Source organism: Suricata suricatta, chromosome 2 (genome assembly GCF_006229205.1).
Source record: "Suricata suricatta isolate VVHF042 chromosome 2, meerkat_22Aug2017_6uvM2_HiC, whole genome shotgun sequence".
Lineage (NCBI taxonomy): Eukaryota > Metazoa > Chordata > Mammalia > Carnivora > Herpestidae > Suricata > Suricata suricatta.
In genome coordinates, this window is record NC_043701.1 from 5348420 (window position 1) to 5359364 (window position 10945).

The following is a 10945-nucleotide window of genomic DNA, read 5'->3' on the forward strand; positions in this document are numbered from 1 at the left end:
CCCCCCCCCCCCCCCCCCCCCCCCCCCCCCCCCCCCCCCCGTTCCCCCGGCCGCGGGGAGCCTCCTCACGTGCCGATCGTTACTCAGCAGAACGCTCCGGGGACCCTCCGCCGCCCTCCGGCAGGCAGCCCCCTCCTCGGATTCCTCGCTCAGCTCCCGCGGGGCCAGGGCGCTGCAGTCTAGGCACGCTCTGGGGACCAATCACAGGGCTCCCTCGTCTGCTGCTCCCGCCTCAGGGACCGCTGTCCTGTACCGCCGAGCACTCGAGTTTGCAGACACTTGGCCCAAAGTTTCGGTAGCTCTGGGTGGCAGGTAAGTCCATCATGGCCGAGAGCAGAAGTCTCACTTTTAGCTTTACGCAGGGGAAGAGACTGCCCTTGGTCCTGCAGACAGCAGGACGGCAGACCACCGTCCCTCCGATGTGGAGCGGGACGCTGGGACGGGGCTTTCGGCCGCTTGAGGGGGGAAATGATCAAGCGGAAAAGGAAACAGAACTGGAGTCTCCTCCCCGCGCGTCCCGGACCTGCGCGGGCGCTCACCTTCGCTAGGAGGAAGAACTCACGCCCAAAGTGTGCTAATAAGGTAGCCCGAATACACGCTCTCCTGAGGCACTGACAGGTCTTCCTGGGTTCTTGTATCTACTGCTCACTGACCGTGTTAGTGGACTGTGAACTGGAGATGCGGTTACTTTCATTCTGAGGTTCCTGGAGACCTGAAAATCATCTCCAGGATTTGTCTGGGATCAACAGATCGAGAAAGGCTTGGCGAATCAAGGTCAGCCACGTCTTGGCGACAGATGATTACGAAGGAAAGAGTGCGTCTGACTTGGAAGGGCCGGACCCACGGCCTGCACCGTGTACGGCCGGAGAGGACGAAACAGCGGAGAGGCAGAGACAAAGACGCAGAGTAAGAAACCCGAAAGGCGCCAAGCCCTGGGTCCAGCTACCCCCAGATTTGCCTCCTTCTCCCGAATATTTGAGACAACAAATGCCCTTTCTTGCTAAGTTAGTTTCAACTGGAATTTGTTCCCGTGAGGCCCCGCGGTACTCGTATGTTTGACAAACTACGCACATTTGTATTTCTCTTCTTGACGCGTACGGTACGTCTTGGGGAATTTATCAAAATGGAAAAAAAAACCCTCGCGGTGTTAACTTTCGACCGTTTTTAAATCTTAGGTCTGTTTTTCAAAGGTTTCGTCTTTCGGGATGAGAGTCTCTCGGCGCCTCTCCCCGCTGAGAGGCGTCGGGGGTCCTCGGGAGAGGGCCGCGGCCGGCCGAGACCGAGGCTCCTGGGGTCAGGCCCGAGCTGCAAGACCGCCTGACCCGCTTGTTGGCCAGAGACGGCCGGTTTAAAGCGCTGAGGTCTGGAACACGTCACGCGTTAAAATCCACGCGTTCATGCGGATACTTAAAAAAACAAATAGAAATAAAGGAAACCCAGTTCACTGGTGAGATCCCCTTTGGAGAATTCTAGGGAAGCCGCTCATTACTTCTGAAAACAAGAGGGAAGAACCGAGCATTTTCTTCTTTCTGGACGGACCGTACCCGACTCTAAACAAATAGCTGATGAGGAAGAATATTTCTCTCCAGAAAAATCCCGGCAAGAAACACGGAGGGTGTCACCAGTTTGCAGCCCCTGATAAGAGAGTGGATCTGGGGAGCGACCATCAACGTCGACGCCAAACCCGGGAGGGGGGCGCGGACGGGGACCGCCCGACGGACGGCGCGGGCTGCCGACGCATCGCAGAAACCAGACCCGCGTCGCACGTGCGTGCTGTAAGAACAGTAAGTGCGGACGTTTGTAAAACTCTTTACAGGGAAGACCTTCCTTCAAACTGGAAGCCTCAACTGGGAGATCCTCCTCAAATCTGGTATCCCCCGAAACCAAGAGTGCCTACCAGAAATACTTGTCAGCGTCCAGGAGACACGGCAAGGCCATTCCGTATTCTTTTCTCTTCAGGAAAGCTCTGCCCTTCTCGTGATATCCCATAGCTAACATAAGGGCCTAGAAAAAATACGGATTTAAAAAAACATCACTTTAAACTATAATAAAACAAATGATATTAAAAGCATATTAAATCTAAAGAAATCAAACAAAGTTAAAAAAAAAAAAAGACCACGACTAAATCTAAAAGCCAAAGTTAAGAAAAATACAATCAACGCTTTCATTAAACTGAAATGCTGAGATCAAGCCCTCGGTTTAATGTGGCTGATGGGGTCCGAGCCGGCACCCGGCCCTTGGCTTCCATCAGTTTATCTTAGTGCCTGGTGACGTAGGTCTATTTCTGGGGCTCGAGAAGGCTGAGCACGTAACAAAGCAGCCCGTGACTCTGCTCTGTCTCCTTTTTAAAAAATGTATTCGTTTCACTTTCTAATCTTGAGGTGTTTTCTGAACTGTCAACTCTTGTATTCCTGAAACAATTTTTATTTATGTATTTATTTTTAATACTTGGGGCGCCTGGGTGGCTCAGTCGGTTAAGCCTCCGACTTCAGCTCAGGTCAGATCTCACGTTCGTGGGTTCGAGCCCTGCGTCGGGCTCTGTGCTGACAGCTAGCTCAGAGCATCAGGCTCTGTGCTGACACCTAGGTCAGAGCCTGGAGCCTGCTTCCAGTTCTGTGTCTCCTTCTCTCTCTGCCCCTCCCCCTCTCATGCTCTCTCTCTCTCTCTCTCTCTCTCTGTATCAAAAATAAATAAAAACATTAAAAAAAAAAAGAAATTGCTTGTTAATACTTATTTATTTTGAGGAGGGCACAGCAGGGGAGGGGCAGAGAGAGGGCAGTGGGGGGTCTGACAGGCTGACAGCAGAGAGCCCAATGTGGGGCTTGAGCTGATGAATCGTGGGATTTTGACCTGAAGTCAGACGCTCAAAGGACTGAGCCACCCAGGGGCCTCTCTAAAATGATTTTCAAAAGGCAATCCAGGGACCCCTGCCTCATTGTCGGTAGAGCAGGTGACTCTTGATCTTGGGGTCATGAGTTCAAACCCCATGCTTGGGCAAAGCGCTTATTTAAAAAAATAATGTAATCCAAATTATTTTTGTCAGTCAGTCTGCTGCACCTAAAGTCAGAGGCTGAGCCCGCTGTACGCAGATGCCCCCCACCCCCGCTCACCCAGAAAGCTGTTTCTAGCCCTTTCTAATAGTCCAAGATAGAAGGCCTGGCAGACCACTTCCGTCCGGGACAGCAAATCAAAGCGCGAGCCAGACCCCTCTACAGTCCTTACTTTTCTCTCCGACGGGGGGATTCTGATGGACCTGCCCGTCTGGTTCGCTATTTCCAAGTACGGCGTGCTTTCCAGGTCCACCATCTCAGCTGCAACAGAAGTGACCAAAACTCCATCAGTTCGACGCTGAAACGCGGTGATGGGGACCCCGAACTGCTGGGCCGTGGGGGACAAGAGCCCCCGTGAGGCCCGCGAGCCCCCTGTCCCCCCCACCCCCACCCAGGTCCGCTCTGCCGCCGCCCGTAAGAAGACCCCGAGTGCGGTGAAGGGCCCAGAGCGCCGCGCACCCCGCTCCGCCAGGATCTCCAGGCCTCTCTTGGTCCTCTGAATTCTCTTTTCTTTCAGTTCGGCTTCGTTTTGCTCTTCTTCTTCAACCTGGAAGTTCTTCCTCACGTCCTCTTCCGACTGTTTCAGCTCCAGCACCATTGCTTTCACGTTGTGCGTCACCCCTTGTTCTTCGAGAGTTTTCCCTGCGCAAGCGGGAGGCGCTCGTTACGGGAAGAGCCGCCGGAGGCGCTGCAGAGCCGTCCGTTCTCCACTCTCTTTTTAAAAATTTTAATGCGTTATTTATTTTTGAGATAGAATGTGAGCGGGTGACGGGCAGAGAGGGAGGGAGGCACAGAACCAGAAGCAGCTCCAGGCTCCCAGCTGTCAGCACAGAGCCGGACGTGGGGCTCGAACTCACGAACTGTGAGATCATGACCTGAGCTGAAGTCAGACGTTAGCCAACGGAGCCTTCCAGGCGCCCCTCTGTGTGAGCTCTTAAACCTGCACGAGTACCCGCGAGCCGCCCACCACGTACTGGGTGGCAACACGCGGACTTCAGCTACTGCTAGACAAGGGGTAAAAGCAACCAGTGAATTTTCCTCCCCTCTGGCCGGAGAAACCGTAGCCCCAGTTCGCAGCAACGGGCGAGAAGCCCTGGTCCTGGGGGGCACGGCGAGAGGCGAGAGGCGGTCTACCGTGGGGGCTAAAAGCCAACCTCCTGGGTTCACCCCTCTTTAGCTCTGTGGCCCAGAGAAAAGTGCTTATTTCCTAGGACCCAGTCTCCGCACACGAGACGGAGATAAAGCTGCTGCAGAGGGGCGCCCGGGTGGCTCTGGTGGGTAAGTGTTGTCTCTTGGTTTCGGCTCAGGTCATGACCTCACAGGTTCAAGCCTCACGCCGGGCTCCACACTGGCAGTGCAGGGCCTGCTTGGGATTCTCGGTCTCCCTCCCTGGCCCTCCCCTGCTTGTTCGCTCTCTCTCTCAAAATAAATAAATAAATGTTAAAAAAAAAAAAGTAGCAGAAATCAATGAACCGGGATGAAAGAGCTTATTACCTAAATCAAAACCTGGTTCTATGAAAAAGTAATAAAATATACAAACCCAACAAAAACCAAGTCAAAGATGCAAATAAATTACCACCAAAATGAAGAATAAACACACCTACATAGAAATTTTAAGTTAATGAAATATGAACTATAAACATATAAATTTGAATACTTTTCTGGAAAACTCCAGTTGGACTTTTTCCTTGAGAAACTTGGCAACCATTCTAATGTAGAAAAACAAAGATACACCCACAGCCAGGTCCCCACGATAAAGAAAAGCCAAAGGGCACCTGGGTGGCTCAGTGGGTTAAGCATCCGACTTTGGCTCAAGTCATAATCTCACGGTTCATGGGTTCGAGCCCCACGTCAGGCTCTCTGTCAGCACAGAGGCTGCTTTGGATCTTCTGTCCCTCTCTCTCTGCCCCTCCCCTGCAGATTCTCTCTCTCTCTCTCTCAAAATGCATAAATATACTTAAAATGAAACAAAAGAAAGAGCCAAGACGGGAACTCCTTTTACTAACTAGATTTTAAAACTATAACAAAAACCACGGTAATAAAAGTCTGCGGGGAGGGTGGTCCAAAGGTAGAAACTTCAGTCACAAAATAAGTCCGTCCTAGTCTGTGATGTGCAGCCGGCTGACCACAATGAATAATACCGTGTTCTACATGTCAATTACACCCCAACAAAAATCCCTCCTGGTTCCGGTCCAGGAGCAAACCAACAGGTCAATGGGAAGAACAGGAAGTGCAGAAACAGAGCCATCATAAAGGGGGCGCCAAAGAGCCATGTGGCAAGGGCAAGGTACATGCTGTCTTTAGCCTTTAAATACAAAGGTGAAAAAAAAATAAAATAAAATAATATACATATAAAGGGAGACTCAGGACAGATTACAGACCTCGTGCAGATTAAGCCAATACAAGAAAATATAGGAAACCGTGTGGCCCTGCGGTGGGGAATGACGTATTAAAACACAAATGATAAGGGGGAAGTTGACGGATCTGAGAAGGACAAAAGCCAGGATTTCCGCCCCAGGATGACTGCGAGCAGCGAGCAGCAGCCCCGTCACAGAGATGACAGTGCACAGCTGCCCAGGACGCTGAAAGGGACGAGGGGAAATGGCTCGCAGGGGCGCTGGGCTGCGTGCAGGCGGCGCTCCATGGAGCGAGGCTGTGGACCGGACTCTGAGCCAGGAGGACGCCCTGGGAGCAGACCGCAGTGCCCGCCCGAACTGCAGCAGCGAGCCGGCCCCCAAGTCCACCCCCCAGGGCAGCCAAAGGGATCTCTGAACGCCAGTGTGTCGTGCCCCCCAGCATCCCTGGCTCCCTGCCTCTGTTAGGAGGGCATGCCAACACTGCCCAGGCTCCCAGGGCCCAGGGCCCCTCCTGGTGGCATTCCTGACACCGAGGGCCGCCCGAGCCTGCCCAGGAGCTGCTCCGTGCTCTGGGCCCTGTGTGGTGCTCAGCAGCGTCCCTGGCCTCTACCCCCCACGGGACAGGAGCGCAGGCCCCTACCCGCACCCCACAACCAGGTCAACTCAGTCGTGGCAACCCAAACCGCCTCCGGACACTGCCGACTGTCCTCTGGGCGGCAAAGTGGCCCCTGCGCTGAGAACCACGGCTGTCGCCTTGTCACTGTGGCCTCTGCCTGGCCCTCCGTCCTTAACAAGCACCCCCTCCCCGCACTTCCCCGTCTCAGCCCTACCGGACCTTTCTCGACTGCTCAAATTCACGTGCGAGGCTCCAATAGGGGGCGCTCTCCAGCGGGAGCGCTCCCCACTGTCTCCATTTAGCTGCAGCGCTTCCGCCGGGGGGGAGAACTTACTGGAACCCCCGCTTGACCCTCCGAACACCTACGTCCCCATCCCGCAACGTTTCCTTGGACCTGGAGCGAGTGTCCGTCCGCCCGCCAGCACACGACAGTCAACGCTGACCAGAGGAACTGCTTCACACTCTCATATCAGTAACCGCTGCACTGACCTGTCTCAGGCTGTGTGTGCAAGACAGTGCCGGAAATTTGTGAGTCGAAAGAGGGGGAGGAGGACGACAGAGAGTCATTACGTTAACGCAACTCGAACTCCGCGCAGGACGCAGCCGGGCCGTACCTAGCTGGAGCTGCTTCTTGTTGATGACGATTTTGATGTAATTTTCTTGGAATCCGAAGGTCTCGGCTATTCTGTAAAATAAACCGGGACATGCCGCAGGTCATCAGTGTTATCAGCCACCAAACAGTGTAATCGTGACAGCGGTGTCCTACATCACACTCAGAAACTCTGGTATTTTAATGTACAGACTCACAAACATCACTCCGTGACGGAGCCGGCTTCCTGGGTGGTTCCTGGAGACTGTGCAAGACACAAGGTCTTTTTTTTTTTTTTTTTTTTAATGTCTTTTATTTGTTTTTGAGAGACAGAGAGACACAGTGCGAGCAGGGGGCGGTCAGAGAAAGAGGGAGACACAGAACCGGAAGCAGGCTCCAGGCTCTGAGCTAGCTGTCAGCACAGAGCCCAACACGGGACTTGAACCCACGAACGTGAGATCATGACCTGAGCTGAAGCCGGACGCTTAACCAACTGAGCCACCCAGGTGCCCCTCAAGGTCCTTTTTTAAACTATCTCTCGGGGCGCCTGGGTGGGTCAGTCGGTTAAGCATCCGACTTCGGCTCAGGTCATGATCTCACGGTTCGTGGGTTCGAGCCCCGTGTAGGGCTCTGTGCTGACAGCTCAGAGCCTGGACTCTGCTTCAGATTCTCTGTCTCCCTTTTTCTCTGTCCCTCCCCTGTGCACACTGTGTCTCTCTCTGTTTCTCGAAAACAAATAAACGTATGAAAAAATTAATGTAAACTCTCTCTCTCCCCACGAGGGGGAGAGCACTTGAGCGGAACGCCCCTTTGAAGAGGAGGCCCGGCTGCATGTCAGGACCAAGTCCATTCTCTGAACTTCCCGCGGCCTCCTTGGAGGAGCCCATCCCGGAGGGGGGTTCCCAGCAATCTTCCGCTCATGGCGGCTGAATGAATGATGCTTCCTGAATCCCCCCCTAACAGCCCCGAGAAAGAAAACGAGACAAATCAGCTTCGCAAGCAGGGACTGGCCAGCCCTGCGGTTAGTCAAGACACTCGCTACTTAAAAATCGAGAAACGGGATGATCTCACCAAGCAGGTCTCAAAAGGTAAATGTCACTGGCCTGTGATGCGTGTTTTTTCTTTCTATAGCGAGGCCAACAGCCTGAGCTGGGCTAGCTCACCTCGCTGAAGGTCAGAGCAAGTCATTAGCGCGCGAAGAAATGAAGTTCAAAGCTAACGATGTGGCGAGTATCGGGTTATTTATATCACGCGCTCACGGCTCAGAACACGTCCGCAGGCACCTGTCAGGCGGCAGGCACGGCGTTCCCGGGACCTCAAGTTCGACCAGGAAACAAAGGCCAAGGGTGCCGTCTTGAGTTCCTGCTTTGCCCTGAACTGTCAGCGTGAGCCTGATCACGTTCTGCAGCCTCGAGGCCTCAGTCTTCCCTTCCACCAAGTGGGGAGAAGTCACATCTGCCCTGTCTCTCTTACGGAATGGTCACAAAGGATCAAACGCCAGTGTCAAAGGGCCGAGAGCGGCCAGTGCGCCGGTGGACACTTACTTTGATCTCAGTTCTTTGCCGTAGATGTGCAGTCGGGTCTCCAACACGTTCTTCCGCTCCTGTTTTAGAAAAGGCAAATAAGGGAAAACAGACTTCGACGTGACACTTTCCGGTGCTGTTACTCTGTCTACAAAATCGGGAAGGCTGGTAGCAGTGCTGAGGCCTGAAACGATGCCTGCCTGGCGGAGGCGCTACTGGGCGTGCCGACCCGTGACCGAGACGCCCGCCGGCGGGTGGCAGCGGGCACCGCACGCAGGGCTCAGCCTCTGCTGGGAAGGCAGACGTTCAGAGGGTTTGGGATGCATCTCTATTCAAGGGAGCTGGTCTGTGCCACACAAGGACCCAGCCCAGCACCTCCAGCACCACATGACCTCACGGTTTGTGACTTCGAGCCCCTTATCAGGCTCTGTGCCGACCGTGTGGAGCCTGCTTGGGATTCTGTCTCCCTCTCTCTCTGCTCCTCCCCTGCTCACGCTCTCTCTCTCTCAAAATAAATATTTTTTTTAAATCCCAATTTATCACTAAGTTAACAAAGCAATGGTTCCTATGTGCTCATTGGGGTAATGACTCACTTTTCTTAGTCGGGGAGGTAAAAATATCTCAATTGTAGCAATTCCTGTTGTTTTGTAATTTTCGTTTCCCGTGCCACGCTCAATTGCTTTGCGGCGTATTTCCTCTATTATCTTTTCCACTTCATTTTCACAACACTCTAGCTTGTCAGAGTACTTCTTGGCAAGGTCCTGCGAAGCCAGATCAGAAAGCAGGTCAATGCGGTGCTGGCTCTGGGGAGGGGGCGCTGGGAGGGCAATGCTGAGGGGCAGCGCACCCACCAGAGAGAAACCCAGACAGGCTCGGCATCTTGGGAGGGAGGGAAACTAGGAAGGGTGCAGGTAAAAATAAAGTGAAATAAAAACAAAGGATAGGATGGGGACCCTCGGTGGCTCAGTCGGTTAAGCGTCTGACTTCAGCTCAGGTCATGATCTCCGGTCCATGAGTTCAAGCCCCACGTCCAGCTCTGTGCTGACAGCTCAGAGCCTGGACCCTGCTTCAGATTCTGTGTCTCCCTCTCTCTCTGCCTCTCGAACCCACACTCTTTCAAAACTGAAAAAATGTTAAAATAACAGTTTAAAAAACAAAACAAAGGATAGGAAAATGGACTAAACAGAAGAAGTAAAAATAGCGAGGATCATCTTGGGCTAAAAGAAAGGTGGGCCATGGCTCACGCTGCCTATAATATAAGTTGCTTCGATGAAGAGTGAAGCGGCAGCTCCCCTGGAGGGCACACGTGCGTGCACACACACACACACACACACACACACACACAGAGAAAACATTCCCATTTTTCCAACTTGTGAGAACAAGTCAGATTAAACTAAAATAACTTACTTATCAGAAAATTCTGAATCACTGGTACTGGTTGTCAAATCCTCATTTGCTGGAATGACTCAACAGAACTCAGAAGAACGCTGTGCTCACAGCCACAGGTAAGTATAAGGGCTACGAGGCACAGAAGACAGAGTGGGGGGGGGGGTCCTGAGGGCGGGCGCCTCTGTCCCTGAGGAGCTGGGGCACGGCCCTCCGCCAGCACAGACACAGCTCAGCCCAAGCTTTCTGGGAGTTCCCGTGGGAAGGCCTGGCTGATGACAGCATTGGCCTCTGGTGAGCAGCTTGCTCTCCAGCCCTCTCCCCTCTCCCAGGTTGGAAAGTAGGAGGAAAGTTGAAGCTTCTAATCCAGGCTTGGTCTTCCGGGCCACCAGCCCACCGTGAAGGTGCTCCCAGCACCCTGACCACTGGGGACATTCCACCAGCTTTAGGAACTCTGCGTCACATCCTGGGAGCAAAGACCAGACGGCTTTCTTATTCTGCCACCCCTAGCTTCTGAGCCAAGAGACTGTAACAGGCAAACACAGAAAAAAGGTCAGAACGTGGGTTGTAAGAAATAAAAAGTGGGGTCTGTCAGGAACAGGAGAGACAGGAAACCTCTTTCCTCCAAAGTGCATCCTGCGTCACCACACAGGACAATCTGATGCCCCTGTGACAGTCCTCATCCCTGAGAAACAATTACATGATTTGTCTCCAGATACTTAGACTGAGAAAGCAGGAAAGGACACGCTAGTCCAATGGAAAAAAGACAGCCTCTTCAACAGGTGGTGTTGGGAGAGCTGGACATGAGCAACATGTAGAAAAATGAAATTAGACCACTTTCTGACCCCATTCACAAAAATAAACTCAAAATGGATAAAGGATCTGAATGTGAGACAGGAAACCATAAAAACCCTTGAGGAAAAAGCAGGAAATAGCCTCCTAGACCTCAATCGCAGCAATTTCTTCCTCGACACGTCCCCAGAGGCAAGGGACTCAAGAACAAAAATGAACTACTGGGACCTCATCAAGATAAAAAGCTTCTGCAAGGCAAAGGAAACAATCAAAAAAACTAACAGGCAACCGACAGAATGGGAAAAGATAGTGGCAAATGGCATATGGGATAAAGGGCTAGTATCCAAATCTACAAGGAGCTCACCAAACTCCACAGCTGAAAAATGAGTAATCCACTGAAGAAATGGGCAGAAGACTTAACACAGACACTTCTCCAAAGAGGACATCCAGATGGCCAACAGGCACATGAAACGATGCTCAGTGTCACTCATCATCAGGGAAATTCAAATCAAAACCACACTGAGATACCACCTCACACCGGTCAGAGTGGCTAAAATGAACAAATCAAGAGACTACAGATGCTGGCGAGGGTGTGGAGAGACGGGCACCCTCCTACACTGTTGGTGGGAATG

General features: G+C 52.7%; 1 protein-coding gene across 1 annotated transcript in view; it reads right to left on the minus strand.

Moving 5' to 3' along the window:
- The window catches only part of NUB1 (negative regulator of ubiquitin like proteins 1), a 25455-nt gene that overhangs the window by 10095 nt on the left and 4415 nt on the right, over window positions 1–10945 (minus strand). Inside the window, exons 3-8 of the mRNA XM_029921224.1 lie at window positions 8729–8896; window positions 8157–8215; window positions 6638–6708; window positions 3510–3692; window positions 3223–3311; window positions 1898–2004 (exon numbers count right to left, since the gene is read on the minus strand). Of these exons, the coding sequence (XP_029777084.1) occupies window positions 1898–2004; window positions 3223–3311; window positions 3510–3692; window positions 6638–6708; window positions 8157–8215; window positions 8729–8896 (677 nt within the window). The remainder of the gene's footprint in view (window positions 1–1897; window positions 2005–3222; window positions 3312–3509; window positions 3693–6637; window positions 6709–8156; window positions 8216–8728; window positions 8897–10945) is intronic.